This window comes from Bos javanicus, chromosome 28, assembly GCF_032452875.1.
Source record: "Bos javanicus breed banteng chromosome 28, ARS-OSU_banteng_1.0, whole genome shotgun sequence".
Classification (NCBI taxonomy): Eukaryota; Metazoa; Chordata; class Mammalia; order Artiodactyla; family Bovidae; genus Bos; species Bos javanicus.
The window spans coordinates 26,258,633-26,275,459 of NC_083895.1; the positions used below are offsets into that span (position 1 = coordinate 26,258,633).

The following is a 16,827-nucleotide window of genomic DNA, read 5'->3' on the forward strand; positions in this document are numbered from 1 at the left end:
CTCCCTGTAACATCTAGAATGATCTGGGGCACAGATAGAGCATGTAATACATGTTTGCTGAATGAATAAGTCAATAAGACTATAAGGAAAACGGCAGCTTATTGACACTGCAAAAATGATTAGCCAAAAGAAAAAACATGTGAACAAAATGCTAAAATAACAGTGACAGAAAAGCTAATACCTAAAGCAACCATAAAATGGATATCCACCACAATTCTAAATCTCAAGCAAATTCAAATGCCTCAAAAACAAAGGAATGACTCTAATATGGAAGGAAAGAAAGGTAGGGAGGGAAGGTAAAACAACTAGGAAGAAATAGTGAGGAACGATGGAAAGCAAAATTAAGTTTGTAATTATTACAGAAAATCAAGAGACCAAAATGACAGAAACACTACAAAACAAAGCCACGGAACCAGGAAAAGAATGACTGTTTAATAAACTGCTGCTGCTGCTAAGTCACTTCAGTCGTGTCCGACTCTGTGCGACCCCATAGACGGCAGCCCACCAGGCTCCCCCGTCCCTGGGATTCTCCAGGCAAGAACACTGGAGTGGGTTGCCATTTCCTTCTCCAATGCATGAAAGTGAAAAGTGAAAGGGAAGTCGCTCAGTCGTGTCCGACCCTTAGCAACCCCATGGACTGCAGCCTACCAAGCTCCTCCATCCATGGGATTCTCCAGGCAAGAGTACTGGCGTGGGGTGCCAGTGCCTTCTCCGTGTTTGATAAACACTTAGCAGATTATCACAATGAAGACTGATGCACCAAGAGTCACCCCCTGTGCAAGACAGGAGCAATCTGCTCCAAAGAAACAAAGAACAAAGCATTTATCAATTCATTTTTAAGAACTACAAGAGGGGCATCCCTGGTGGTTCAGTGGTAAACAATTTGCCTTGCAGTGCAGGAGACACAGATTCGATCCCTGATCCAGCAAGATCCCACATGCCCCAGAGTAACTAAGCCCATGTACCACAACTATTGAGCCTGTGCTCCAGTGGTTGTACTCAGCCATAAGAGAAGCCATCGCAATTTAAGGAGCCCACGCTCCACAACCAGTGAGTTGCACATGCTCTCCGCAGCAACAAAGACCCAGCACAGCCAAAAATTAAATAGTAAATAAATGCTTTAAGAAAATAAAAACAAGAAACATTAACCAATTTACTCTAGCTGTTTTTTTTTTTTTCCAGATAAGTACCTGGTTTGTAAATTTGTGACCACATAAAAGTAAAAAATGTGATAAATACACCCAATTCAGCAAGATAAGCCTTAGTTTTTTTTTAACCACTAAGTGTTTAATTGACGTATAGTTGATTTAAAATGTGTTAGTCTCAGATATACAAACAAAGTGATATGCATTCTTTATAAAAATATGGAATGGTTTATGTGTCATCCTTGTATAAAGTAAAGTAAAGTGAAAGTCGTTCAGTCATGTCTGACTCTTTGTGACCCCATGGACTATACAGTCCGTGGAATTTTCCAGGTCAGAAGAGTGGATTTGGTAGCCTTTCCCTTCTCCAGGGGATCTTCCCAACCCAGGGATCAAACCCAGGTCTCCCACATTGCTGGTGGATTCTTTACCAGCTGAGCCACAAGGGAAGCCCCATCCTTGTATAGGGGCCATGATAATCTTCTCTGTATCATTCATATTTTCCTGTATGGTACTGCCAAAATGAACACAACAACTAAGTACTTTTTAAACACATATCAAAGTTCCTATTGACAAATTGATTGTGGTGATGGTTGCACAACTCTATGAATATACTGAAAGTCACTCAACTATAAATAATTATAATTAAATTTAAATAAATAAAATCCTACTAGCAGACACAGAACATTGAAACACTGCTGGTAACCTTCTAAAATGACTTAAAAAATTCTCAAAGGATTCTAGCCATATGTAAAAGGTTGTACATTTTCCAAGTACCTTGGATAAAGCAGTCCAGTTCTGAGGTTTTAATATACAGAAATAACTGTCTCCATAAGGTCCATGCCTCAACTTGTGTACTCTCATTCCCTCTCTTCTACTCAATGACACAGCTCTAAGAATAATGTTGCCCTCTATGGAATTCCTCTCATTGGCATATAATGTGCTGTATCTCCCATCTTTAAAACAAAAACAAAACTCTCTTAACCCCACATAAGCCTCTGGCTAACATTCCATTTCTATGTACCCTTTTATACGACAACCTGTCAATACAGTCATCTACACTCCCTGATTCCAAATTCTCTTCTACCATTCTCTCTTGACCCCACTCTCATCATGTTTTCTCCTCTAGAATCACCATTGACTTGTCTTCCCCTCATACCCTGCACCCAATCCATCACCTTGCACCAAAATCTATCACCTCTACCTTGAAAACTTGACTATACTCCAAGTGATACTCATTACTTCCACAACTCTCACTCTGGTCTAAACCACCACCATCTCTATTTTGGATTCCTTCAAGAACCTCCAAATTGGTCTCACAACCTCTGCCCTATCCTACAACATAGTCTTAAAAGAGCAACCAGACTGATCCTTTCAAAAGTAAATCAGATCAATATAGAAACTAGCAAAGCGAGGTAAAGGAACTTGCCTCAAGTTACACAGCAAAACTGTGGCAAAACTGGGATTCACAACCAGGCTCAGTCTGTCCTTTGAACCACAGAAAACTTGAGAAAACATGTTGGTCCAGAGAACTCACTGTCCCCAAGATTTCTGACTCAAAATCTTAAAACGAGTTCAGATCACAAAATGTCATGATATAAAATATCCAGAATATTGAGAAAAGATGAAGAATATTGATGTAAAAGGAAGTTATGACTATTTAAAGAAAAATAAAACAGTGCCTATTTAAAAAAAAAAAAGAAAGAAAGAAATGATATCAAAACCCTCTGTACAAACCCTGCAACAGCTTCCCATGGGAGCCAAATCACATCTGGCCCTGGAATCAGAATGGCAGCCAATGCCCTGCAAGGCTGCAGAGGCTCTCGGACAGCTGCTTGTCCTCTTCCACCTCACTCTGTTCCAGCCACACGGGCAGGGGTGCGTTAGCCACAGGGCTTTTGCCTGGAGAGCTCTTCATAGAAATAGCTGCACAGCTCCCTCCTTCATTTTCTTCAGGTTCCTGCTCAATATTACCTTATTAGAGGCCTTTCATGATCATTCTACGGAAATATGTCCCTTCAACTCCTTTTTCTTACCCTCCCCATTATTCTACATTACACTTATCATGATCTGGCACCTTGCTGTTCACTTGTTCAGCAATACAGAAGCACCATGAAGTCAGTAGCTTTTTTTTCTATCCACTACTGCGATCCCAGTGCCTAGATCACTACTTGGCACCCATTAGGCTTGTAATAAATATTTGCCAAACGGGCAAACAGTGGGAGGAAAAAAGGACTACCTACAAATTTATACCAATGCTACTTTAAGCAGGAAAAGAAGAAAAAGAAACCAACCAAAAGCCAAACAGTATTGAATGGCTAAACACAGTATTTAAACATAAAGTACAAATCCACGGCAATCAACATGAGACAGTCCATACATGATAGTAACACAGAGAAATACATGTGATATTAAGAAACACCCCCAAATATTTACAAACTGAAAATTTTATTAAAAAAAAACATACCTACATCCAAAAATTATAAATTTTACTAAAATGAAAATAGAATTTTCTATTTGTTAGATTATTTTTTTTGGTCCGAGAAAGATACTCAGGACTGCAATTTATAACGAAAGCAAACAAAAAGGCTAGTTTTCAGGACTTGATCTCTGTGTGTGTGCTCAGGCGCTCAGTGGTGTATGACTCTTTGCAACCCCATGGGCTACAGCCCACCAGACTCCTCTGTCCATGGAATTTTCCAGGCAAGAATACTGGAGTGGGTTGCCATTTCCTACTCCAGGGGATCTTCCCAACCCAGGGATCAAACCCAGGGATCAAACCCAGGGATCAAACCCACATCTCTTGCGTCTCCTGCACTGGCAGGCAGATTCTTTACCACTGCGCCACCTGGTAAGTTCAACTTGACCTCTAAAAAGCTTTAATTCAACATTTTGAATAAAATCCTGGACTAAACACATAAACACTATATACACAAAAATGGGTTTCTTACAGAGAGAGCTGCATCTGAGGGAAGTCAGTTGAAGTATGTTTATGCATGAAATCTCCAGCCCATTTAGAAAATGAAGGAAGATACTCCTCTACTTCTTGTTTTATTTCATCTTGATTCAATTTTAGGCGATACCTATCAAAATAAGAAAAATTAAATATGAAAGTTTAAATATGAAAAAAGTAAACAAGGACAAAAACATTCATATAAGCAACCCAAGCACCCATCAATGACAAAAAGTCAATTAAATGTGATACAATGGAATGCTATTTAGCCTTGGATAGGAAAGAAATTCTGATACATGTTACAACATATATGAAACTTGCCATTATCCTGAATAAGCCAATAACAAAAAATACTGCATGACCACTTAACGTGAGGTACCTGTACTAGTCAAATTCATAGAGACAGAAAGGATGGTGACTGCCAGGGACTGGGGGAAGTGAGGAGTTGTTCAATGGATATAAGGTTTCAGTTTGGAAAGACAAAAAAGTTCTGGATGTGGATGATGGTAACGTTTACACAACGTCAATGTACTAATGACACTGAACTCTACCCTTAAAAGTGGTTAAGACTGTGATTTGGGGGATTTCCCTGGTGGTCCAGCGGTAAGACTCTGTGCTTCCACTGCAGGGGAACTAAGATCCTGCATGCCACATGGCCAAAAGTAAAAAATAAAAGATTATGATTTTTTAATGCTACGTGTATTTTACCACATACACAAAAAGAATCCAAGTAACAGTGACATGACATCGAGTTTTATATTTGCTCCAACTCCTACCATCTCAGGTCTAATAGGGCCCAGTTACACTTCAAGGGTAAAAAAATAAACCATAATTGTTGGTCCTGAAGCCCAGCAATGGAAAGTAGAAATGTAAAAGAGGAAAAAAGGCCATAGGAACAGAAATGGAACATCAGCCTTACTAGGTCAAAGGACAATCTGTAGGACTATTAACTTCTTGGGTCAAAAGTCAGGAAAGACTAACAGAATCTAGTCTCAGTTTTTCAGGGTGCCTGCAAGGTCAAAACTGTGTCATAATAATTCTACAACATTATTTGCCTTTTTGCTCTTGTTCTCTCCTGAGTACACAGTGCAGATTTCTGAGTCCACATACACACACACAATATAGCAATATGGAGAATGCAGAAACAGATGTAAGAAACCAGGTGTCTAGTATTAAGTTATAAAATTAAAACATTTGCCAAAATGTAAAACAATGTCACTTGTCTCATTACTTTTTTTCAAAAATAGTTATTTTTCATTAAACTTATTTATGTTAATGTGGAATGGGCTGTTATTATTTTAAATTAATCAATAAATATTTAAAAACTGCATCAGCTTTCATTTCTAATACAGTAATTATCTACAGATATAATCCTAGTAAACAAAAGCTCTTAGGGTCCTCAATAATATTTTAGCGTTAACAAGGTCCTGAGAGCAAAAAGTTCTGAGAATTGCTATCACCTTCCCTGATGGTTCTCCCAGCTCCATCTTTATATTTAAGCATCACAACCTTAATAACTACTCTAGAATATCAACAGCACACGTGTTTCTGTGTCAGATCACACTTAGGTTTGAATCCTAATTCTTTATTTACACATCTTTACTAAATGTATAACTTTGAGCCAGTCACTGTTTCTCTCTTTTTTAAAATAATTTATTGATTTTTGGCTGTGCTGGATCTCTGCTGCTGTGCCAGCTTTTCTCTAGCTGCAGCAAGTGGGGGCTGCTATCCAGCTGCAGTGTGCAGGCTTCTCTTTGTGGTGGCTTCTCATGCTGCAGAGCACGGGCTCCAGGGCGCACAGGCTTCAGCAGCTGCGGCACAAGGGCTCAGGAGTTGCACATCCCAGACTCTAGAGTGCAAGCGCAATAGCTGTGGTACACAGGCTTAGCTGCACTGCAGCACGTCTGCCCAGACCAGGAATCAAACCTGCGTCTCCTGCGCTGGCAAGTGGATTCTTTACCAATGAGCCACCAGGGAAGCCCTGAGCCACTCATTGTTAACCAAGCCTCAGTTTCTTCATCTATAAGGTGAGATGATAACTACCACACAAATTGGTTTGAGGATCAAGTAAAACAGCCTATGTAAAGTACTTGGCATATGACAAGAATTCAACAAGACATGAAAATGATAACAGTGAATACTCACATAGCACTGACTCTAGGCCAGGCACTATTCTAGGTGCTTTACATGAACACTTTCAACCCTCGTTCTCTCTCTATGAGATACTACTATCGTCATCCCTTTTTAGAACTGAGGAAACTGAAGCTCAGCAGTTACTTCCAAAGGACACACAGCTCCAGCTTGGGAATTTAAGTTCTTAACCCTCATGCTCCCTCTACACTGTGTTTCGGGACTTCCCTCATAGCTCAGTTGGTAAAGAATCCATCTGCAGTGCAGGAGACCCCGGTTCGATTCCTGGGTCAGGAAGACCCGCTGGAGAAGGGATAGGCTACCCACTCCAGTATTCTTGGGCTTCCCTTGCAGCTCAGCTGGTAAAGAATCTGCCACAATGCGGGAGACCTGGTTCGATCCCTGGGTTGGGAAGATCCTCTGGAGAAGGGAAAGGCTACCCACTCCAGTATTCTGGCCTGAAGAATTCCATGGACCATACAGTCCATGGGGTCCCAAAGAGTCGGACACAACTGAGCGACTTTCATTTTCACACTGTGTTTTAATAATTTATTGGCATTATTTTCTCCCTGCAGCCCTGAGTTCACCTGGGTACTAGCATAACCACCAATACTCTGCAAATTCCTTTCAAACGACAAACCTTACCATTTTCTCACCTTCTAAAGAAAGCACCATAACATATCCATCAAACTCTGAGACTCCAGAACACTGCAAATTTACCATATAACTCTGCAACATTTCTGCTATCAAATTTAATAAGCTCCCTCTTTCCTAGGTTTCTGCTAACTCTGGCTTACCAGAACTAACAGAGCAGAGCCCTATCAGTCCTCTAGGAGAGCCAGTTCAGCAGGAAAGACAGAATTAGTAACCCTAGCTCTGCCAAGATAGGTTGGCCTAAGCATAAAACCAACTTCAGGTTGAAGGCAAAACTGAAATATCTCAAACCAGGGAGCAATTGCTAACACCAAGGTGCCCACAAAGTGCCCCAAATGACCTAGAGAAACACAATCAGCCCACACAAGGCAAAAGCTATTTGTTTGAAAATGGCTGCTTAAAATCTGGCACCTTCCAGTGGATAAAAGATGATATAGGTGAGGATGTGGGGGAAACAAGGACCAATAGATTGTCTACAGAAATGCAAAATGAATTTTGAAATATACAGACATATTAAACCTTTATGTTTCATACCTTAAATTAATACAATATTATATGTCAATGACATCCCAATGGGCTTCCCTGGTGGCTCAGATGGTAAAGAATCTGTCCGCAATGAAGGCGACCCAGGTTCAATCCCTGAAGCTGGAAAGATGCCCTGGAGAAAGAAATGGCAATCCACTCCAGTATTCTTGCCTGGAGAATTCCATGGACAGAGGAGCCTGGCAGGTTACAGTCCATGGGGTCACAAAGAGTCAGACCCGACTGAGCAACTAACACACACTTTCTGACATCTCGATAAAACAGGAAAAAATGAAAGAAAGAAACAGGACAAGGTCTATGTAGACCAATCTGACAGTATATATAAAAACTTTAAATGTACCCAGACCAGGGGACTTCCCTAGCGGTCCAACAGCTAAGACACCCCATGTAAGGGGTCCAGATTTGTTCCCTGGTGAGGGAACTAGATCCCACATGCCACAGTTAAAGATCCTGCATGATACTACTAAGACCTGGCATAGCCAAATAAATTAATAGACAAATATTTTCTTAAAAAATGTTCCCAAAAAAAAAAAAATGTTCTCAGACTGGATCCTGTCCTAGAGAGGAAAAAAACACTTCAAAGAACATTATTGGACAAAATTGATTGAACCCACCACATCCACTGCAGCGGAAGGTGAATTCTAAACCACTGGACCATCAGGGAAGTCCTCTTTAAAACATTTTTAAGACAATAGGTTGGGGCTTCCCTGGTGACCCACTGGCTGAGAACTTGCCTTGCAGTGCAATGGTTTGACCCCTGGTCGGGGAAGATCCCACATGCTACAGAGCGACAAAGCCTGTGCACCACTACTGAGCGCAAGCTCCGGAGCCCATGAGCTGCAACAACTGAGCCCAAGCACTGCAACTACTGAAGCCTGCACGCCAATAGCCTGTGCTCCACAAGAGAAAAGCCACCGCGATGAGAAGCCCGTGAACCGCAATGAAGAGCAGCCCCCAGTCACTGCAACTAGAGAAAGCCCAAGTGCAGCAACGAAGAGCCACGCCACCACAGCCAAAATATAAAGAAATCTTTTTAAAAGAGACAATAGATTGTACGTATTAGTAAATTGGTATGGAATTACGGAACACGTTTTTCCTATTTAAACAATGACATAAATAGAAATACAATCAGGAGAAGTAGGTTTATGTCAACTAGTCTGGAAAGCAAAATCAGCACTAATAAAAACACTTCTGTGAAAAACAGATGAACTGCAATAAAAGTGAAGGAGAAAACAAAGACAGAATATGCCAGTCCCTCTGCAGGTAGTCACTCATAAGATGCCAATGATTAGCCATTTGTGGGTTTCCATACATTATCTCCACTGTCACAGAAAGTCTGCAAAACAGGTATTATCACCCTTTTCAGAATCTTTCAGTAACTTGTTCAGTCATAAACCTGGCAAAGCTAGAATCTGAAAGGAGGTCCATCTGATATTCAACCCCAGACAATTTTCAGGCTGTCACAATGTTTCTAGAAGTAAAACAAAAAGTTCCCATTCTCTGAGTGCAGCTATGGGGCCTATTGTGCATACAGAGAAAATTTAGATATTTTTGGCCAAAGAATTCCTGTTCTGCAATTTCAGAAGCTCTTCACAGAATTGTGGCCGGATACGACAACCCTGAAATCTGCATTCTAGTATTATACTGACATATTTAATAGTCTAAGAGCCAAATATCTTACAGATGCCAGGGAAGAAGTTATATAACAAAACTGTATCTAGAGTTCCTCTCCTAACTACTTACATTTCCTTCAGATGCCTTATTTCTTGAATAGTTTGAGAAGCAAGTTCTTGTAGCTTTTCTGGGGCAAAACTATCACTTACTGCTTTTTGAAATACTTCATGAAGAACAGTACCAATCAGCATTTGGCGTGTGGCTGGATCAGAGCTCTATCAAAAAAAAAGTCATACAAACATTTTATTTCACAACATATCAATGGACATGATCCTATATTTATTACCTAACGTATTGAACTAGCATAGCCAAAGTGCACTGGTGAGACAAATGCCAAAATATTAAATAATTCTTTTCTGGTGAGTGAAATTATAGGTGGCTTTCACTTTCTTCAATTTAGAATTACCTGAATTATTTTATGAGTAAGATATTTTTCAAATCACTGTATTTCCATTTTGAAAGAATTAAAAATAACCTATATGGAAAAAGTTCAATATATTCTAATATTAATATTTAACATAATTTGTCTCTAATTTCACTTTATAATAAACCCACATAGAATAGTTAATAAAGACATAGCTTATAAACTCATGTGAGTAAAATACTCAAACACAAAATAAACTCAGAGCAGAGATTTTTTTTTTGGTGGCACTGCCCAGCTGTGGGATCCTAGTTCCCCAATCCGGGGCTGAACCCAGGCCCCAGCAGTGAAAGTGCAGAGTCCTAACCATTGGACCACCAGGGAATTCCCTACAGCAGAGATTTTGACAAGCTCTTGACACTCAAAAACTATTTTTCAATGACCTCTTTTATTAGCCTGGATCTTCCCCTTGAAACTATCAAAAAACAAGATTAAGTTCACCAAAACACCCATCAGTAATTTTAAAATTAACTTACAGAGGAATTCCCTGTCCTAATTTTTTAAGTTCTATGTGAGTCTAAAATTATTTCAAAATAAAGTTTTAAAAGATTAAGGTATTCAGGTCTGCTTTATAATATGCAGTTAAAACAGAAATTAATAGTAACCACCCCCCCAACAGCTGAAGAAAACAACCAATTAAAAAAAAAAAAACTACAAATAAGTGATAACTAAGACTATTAGAAAATCTACTTAGGTATTGTTCCTTCTTTTTCTCTTTTTGTTTAGCTATATTTTATTTTCTATATACATACAAACTGTATAAAGAATACCCTAAGAGAAAGAAAAAACTTAACAATTAAAAACCCAAGTTCTTCAAAAAATAATGGCATTGAAAGGGAGTGGGTGAAAAGCAGAATACAGATTAAATAAACTATGAGATACATCAACCAAATACAATACAAAGATCTCATTTGCATACTGATGCTAACAAACTGAATAAAAACATTTTTGACAAAAGACATTAAGAGATAAACTGAGAATTAGATTAACTTAAGGAATTACTGGTAATTTTATCAGGTATGATAAAGATATTGTACTTATATGTTTTTTAAATCCTCAGCTTTAATTTGCAAAGTAGTTTTAAGTTGCAAAATACAGTCTTTAAGAACAACAAAATGGGTACATGGGAGTTTATAATAACCATCTCTTTTTGTATGTTTGAAAATTTCCATTATAATATCTTTAAAAGAGACTGTCATATTTACTTTCACTGAGAATCACATGAAGCCAAGTTTGGAAATACCCAGATGTATTAAATTAAAAATTTTATCACTTAAATTATTTATCTTACTATTAGAATTGCTTGTTTTATTAAATGTTAAATAAGATTCAAAGGATTCTTAGGGTACTGGCCTTGACTCCTAGCCTCGCCATCTACTAGCTACAGTAACTCTGGACAAGTCACTTAACTTCTCTGAGCCTGATGTTCCTTGTCTGTAAAATGTAAAATGCAGCTGATTAATACCATCTACTCACAAGATTTTAGGAGGATTAAGTAAGAGTGTAAAAGTGCTCTGTAAACTCTTAAGACCCTGTAGAAACATTGGCTGTTAATATTATTCACCCTGAATGTTTCACTCAGAACAGCTCTTCTCATGCATCGAATACTACTGGCTATGCTTGTGCCAGAAATCAGCATGTCAGGATATAGAATCAAATATCCAAAATCTTCATCTATTATCCAAGTATTGGATATGCAGTCTCCTTCCAAATGAATGATGTCCCCTGGCTCTACTGGTACAGAGCACCTAAAAATAAGGTACACAAAATTTAGATTCCTACATTTAAACATGTTAAGGGGCTTTAAAAATAAACGAGTATTTTATGTAAAGAAATAATTTCTAAATTTTGGGGTCTTGCATCACCTACTGCAAAAACTATCAAATCATTAATAGTGTAACATATAGCTCCAAGTATCGATGAGGTTGTTATAATAATAATTCTCTCATTCTTAATGATTCTCTCATTCTGTAAAACTTATGTCTACAGCTTCTGTAAGTCCTGAGGCATGATGCCAAACCCAATATACCAAGAACAAAATCATATTTATCTAGTTCAAACCATCAAAGTTGCAACCTAGACAAAGTCAGACCTTCACCTCTGCATCTCCCCCTCACCCCTCACATACCATACATTGCTCGAGTAGCGAAATTCAGAGTCTAAGGATGTTCTTATGACTAATTTTGCCCTTAGTGAGAACTAAATGAGTTTTTAAGCTGCAATCCCAGAAAGTACTGGGAAATAGGAAGTAGTAATGTAATAAGTTCCCTTGTACTTGATTTTCAAATGACAATGAAAATCAGGTTTTGGAATAAGGGACCTGAGATGCACAATTTTTGCAGATTTAATCTGAGTTCATATCTATTCTCTTTATTAACAATTAAATTATTGCAACATCCACACAAGCCCACATGTTAGTTTTTAAGACAGTACCATTAAGCTTCTGCCACATCATTGCTCAAAGTCACACAAAAATTACCAGTCATTCCTAAGGATACACAGTTCTTTATATTCTAGCGACTGGGAAGCAGTGATGATTAGGTGCTTTTCATGGTTTCCTTCTTCACTCTGTACAATATCGACTGCTAATACCAGGTACCGGTTATCCATTCCTCTGCTCAGAACTATCTTAGAAAAGGAAGCTTCCACCTTCTTCTTCTGAAATCTAAAGCATAACACATACAAAACCACTGTAGCACAAGCATGAAATTAGAAGCCATCCAATCTCCTTTATCCACAAACCTTCTAGGTTTCTTCTGGAAAGCTTATCACAATGATCACTGGCGAAAAGAGGTAAAAATTAAGAGAGCAAGGGCATAGCAGAATTCCTATTACAGAAAAAAACAAACAAAAAAACAACTTCCCAGAAAGTGAAGTCGCTCAGTTGTGTCGGACTCTCTGAGACCCTATGGACTGTAGCCTACCAGGCTCCTCCATCCACGGGATCTTCCAGGCAAGAATACTACAGTAGGTTGCCATTTCCTTTTCCAGGGGATTTTCCCGACCCAGGGATGGAACCCAGGTCTCCAGCATTACAGGCAGATGCTTTACCTTCTGAGCCACCGGGGAAGCCCCACTTCCCAGAAGGAATGCCATTTAAAACGTTCATGATACGAGTTTTTCAAAATATAAGCTCTATGAGGAGTTCTTTGGGACATCTATGATTATGAGGGCTAATGATAAATTGAAAAATTTTAAACAACAAATTCCTACCACTGGTGCAAGCCTTCCCAAAGTACAAGTAAAAGGAAATGTCTAGGACACTATCCTTTTGAACATAAAAGATGTCTGTTATGGGAAAATGTAGTATGGGCGGTTTGTTGCAAGTCCTACAGTGAATTTCATTATTATATTAACATTTCAATTAGGCGAGTACTTAGACATTTAGTCCAACCTACTATTTAATGCAGGAAATCCTATAAAATTCCATTGGGGATCAACTAGCTCATGCTTTGTAGAGAAAGCAAGCTTAATACCTGTCACATTAACCATTCTTCATAGAATAACTCAGAAATTTCTTATTTCTAATGGGAAAGTCAATTTCACAATTATCTTGTAACCGCTTCATTCACCTACCCCACGTACCCACGGGCCATGAATTTCCCAAAATCAGCTGGGACGCTTTAAGGATCTCCCAAAAGGTATTGCTGATCAAAACCCAAAGCGCAAAGATCCGTCAACAATAATTAGCCTCATTATCATTACTACGATGGACGTGAGTCTCAGTGAACTCAGGGAGTTGGTATTGGACAGGGAGGCCCGGCATGCTGCGATTCATGGGGTCGCAAAGAGTCGGACACGACTGAGCTTCTGATCTGATCTGATCATTACTACTGACAGAAATTCTACACTATGCTTGCGGGTCAAGTTTCCCCAATCATTTAAGCCGACTTGAGAGTACAGACTTCTCCCTGGATAACTTTCTTCACCTAAACTTCAAGAAAAGGACCTAGCAGTTGCAATTTCCTTTCCTGAAGACATGTAAGGTGGCTGAGACTCCCCAAATTCAGGAAAGAGGTTAAGAATGAACCTCTGGAGGAGGAAAAGTATTCAAGCTCTGGCTCGGGCTTGGCCCCAGAGAGAAGCTGCGAAGCGGACCCCAGCTCCGGAAGTTCGTCGGGAACTCCGGGACGTGAGCTCGGTCACTGTGCTCGGAGCCCGGGTCCGCGGAGGCGTGGATGCAGCCTCTTCCGCTCCTTTCTTTTCAAATCTCCCGCTATACTCCCAGGCCCACCCCCCGCTCCGCTCACAGCTCCGCTGGCGGCTCAGCCTCCTGCCAGAAACTCTTCTCCATTAGCAGCTCCAGTTCGTCCACTCGCTCCATTCTGGCCGCCGAGATCGCAAACCACCGCCGGGTAAAATCAGGGGAACCCCGGGGCAACAACAGTGGCGGGGAAAAGGAGCGCGAGTCCACGAGGTGCCGTGCGCATGCGCTGACCAGCAGCGGTCCGAAGAGACATGCGCAGGCAGCTCCTCCAGCGCCAGGTGAGCCTCTCGTGGAGAGTCGCACCTGGGGAACCAAGAACTGGAAGGTGCCTTTGCTCCTTTGCCTTAGGGTTTGGAAAACTGGGAGTCTTCGTAATCTGGCCCATTCTAAATACTTCCGCCCTTTCTCTAGACTCGCAGACCCGTGTGTCCAACACAGGCACTTAGAATGAATGAACTATTTGCTGTTGTCCAAACTCAGGCTTCCCTTGTTTGAATCTGGAAATTTTCACTCTTTGGAAAAAAAAAAAAAACACCTCTCCTCCTTTTTTTTTTTTTCTGAAAAACTCAGTTGAGAAAATTCAAACTGTCAGATGAGAACTTCCTCATCGTGCCATGGCTATATCTATCTGTTCCCTGTTTTATAACCTTTTTCCATTTTTTTCAGTAATGCCTCCTATTCGTGGACAGTCCCTCCACTTGTACAGTGGGATCCCAAGCACTCTTACATTGTGTGTATGTGTGTGTGTGTGTATGTGATCCTAAGCACTTTTACATTGTGTGTGTGTAGCAGATCCCAAGCACGCTTACATTGTGTGTGTGTGTGTGTGTGTGTGTATGTGATCCTAAGCACTCTTACATTGTGTGTGTGTAGGAGATCCCAAGCACTCTTAACATTGTGTGTGTGTGTGTGTGTGTGTGTGTGTGTTCAGTCATGTCCAACTCGTTGTGACACCGTGGACTGTAGCCTACCAGGTTCCTCTTGTCCGTGGAATTCAGGCAAAAATACTAGAGTGGATTGCCATTTTCCTCCTCCAGGGTATCTTCCAGCCTAGGTATCAAACCCCTGTCTCTTGAGTCTACTGCATTGGTATGTATGTTCTTTACCACTAGAGCCACCTTACATTCTCTAGGGCATTCTCTTCTGTTATCAGTTTGGCCCTCATTATCAGATAGCTCCCAGGCTTGTAATGTGACCCAGCACCTCCCATCCTGAAAATGTTACCTTGATGGAACTTACTCTCTTAGCCACCTTCCTGAGGAAACCTGCTTTAAAGAATTTTTTATCAAGCCTATATCTAATTTCAACTCCTATTCACTTTTCTTTTACTTTTATTTTTTAATTTTTGAATTAAAAATCCATTTCTTTGCATACACAATTAAAAACCACCTTTAGCAGATGAATGGATAAGAAAGCTGTGGTACATATACACAATAGAGTATTACTCAGCCATTAAAAAGAATACATTTGAATTAGTTCTAATGAGGTGGATGAAACTGGATCCTATTATACAGAGTGAAGTAAGCCAGAAAGAAAAACACCAATACAGTATACTAAGGCATATATATGGAATTTAGAAAGACGGTAATGATAACTTTGTATGCGAGAGAGCAAAAGAGACACAGATGCATAGAACAATCTTTTGGACTCTGTGGGAGAGGGAGAGGGTGGGATGATTTGGGAGAATGGCATTGAAACATGTATAATATCATATGAGAAACTAATCACCATTCCAGGTTTGATGCATGATACAGGATGCTTGGGGCTGGTGCACTGGGATGACCCAGAGGGATGGTACAAGGAGGAAGGTGGGAGGGGGGTTCAGGATGAAGAACACGTGTACACCCATGGTGGATTCATGTTTGGCCTCCAATTAAAATAAATAATTTTAAATTGAAAAAAAAAATAATATGCAATGGAATATTTAAAATATACAGAAATGAGTAAAAAATAAATACTTCATATGGGTATAACCCAACTCAAAAATAATCTTTACTATATGTAAAATAGATAACTTTGAAAAAATAGATATTAAGAATCTATTGTATGGCACAGGGAACTCTACTCAATACTCTGTAATGACCTATATCAGAATAGAATCTAAAAAAGTGGGTATATGTATATGTAAAACTAATTTACTTTGCTATACAGCAGAAACTAACACAACATTGTAAATCAACTATACTCCAATGAATTTTTTTTAAAGGTGTCTTTCATATTCATGTTTATTCGTATAAAATTATCAAGACATGCTTTGCTGAAACGCTTTCAGGGACTTTGGGATATTAGAGTAGAGCCACCCATTCTGCTTGTATTGCTACTGCTGCTAAGTCACTTCAGTCGTGTCCGACTCTGTGCAACCCCATAGACGGCAGCCCACCAGGCTCCCCCGTCCCTGGGATTCTCCAGGCAAGAACACTGGAGTGGGCTGCCATTTCCTTCTCCAATGCATGAAAGTGAAAAGTGAAAGTGAAGTCGCTCAGTTGTATGTGACTCTTAGTGACGCCATGGACTGTGGCCTACCAGGCTGCTCCGCCCATGGGGTTTTCCAGGTGAGAGTACTGGAGTGGGTGCCATCGCCTTCTCTGTCTCCTTGTATTAGCATCTTATAATAAATGCTGCACTTTCCTTCACCACAACACAGTGTCAGTGGCTCTACTGCACAGGTGAGGAGACCCAAGTTCAGTTCAGTAACAAGATCTTTAGCTATGCATAAGTTTTAATCTATATCAAGACTGATTTGTCCATTTTTCATCTATGCTTTTCACTTTCTGTGACCTAAGGAATCTTTGCCAACTCCTAGGAAGTAAAGAAATGCTCAAAATTCTCCAAGCCAGGCTTCAGCAATACGTGAACCGTGAACTTCCAGATATTCAAGCTGGTTTTAGAAAAGGCAGAGGAACCAGAGATCAAATTGCCAACATCTGCTGGATCATCAAAAAAGCAAGAGATTTCCAGAAAAATATCTATTTCTGCTTTATTGACTATGCCAAAGCCTTTGACTGTGTGGATCACAATAAACTGTGGAAAATTCTGAAAGAGATGGGAATACCAGACCACCTGACCTGCCTCTTGAGAAACCTATATGCAGGTCAGGAAGCAA

The 16,827-nt window shown here is 39.9% G+C and overlaps 1 protein-coding gene across 2 annotated transcripts in view; it reads right to left on the reverse strand.

Moving 5' to 3' along the window:
* DNA2 (DNA replication helicase/nuclease 2) overlaps positions 1-14,251 on the reverse strand; it is a 38,914-nt gene extending 24,663 nt beyond the window's left edge. For both annotated transcript variants that reach the window (XM_061405157.1, XM_061405156.1), the window contains exons 1-5: positions 13,768-14,251; positions 11,997-12,182; positions 11,082-11,265; positions 9,166-9,311; positions 4,094-4,225 (exon numbers count right to left, since the gene is read on the reverse strand). In XM_061405157.1, the coding sequence (XP_061261141.1) occupies positions 4,094-4,225; positions 9,166-9,311; positions 11,082-11,265; positions 11,997-12,182; positions 13,768-13,841 (722 nt within the window). In that variant the 5' untranslated portion in view covers positions 13,842-14,251. The remainder of the gene's footprint in view (positions 1-4,093; positions 4,226-9,165; positions 9,312-11,081; positions 11,266-11,996; positions 12,183-13,767) is intronic.
* Between the last annotated feature and the right edge of the window lie 2,576 nt (positions 14,252-16,827).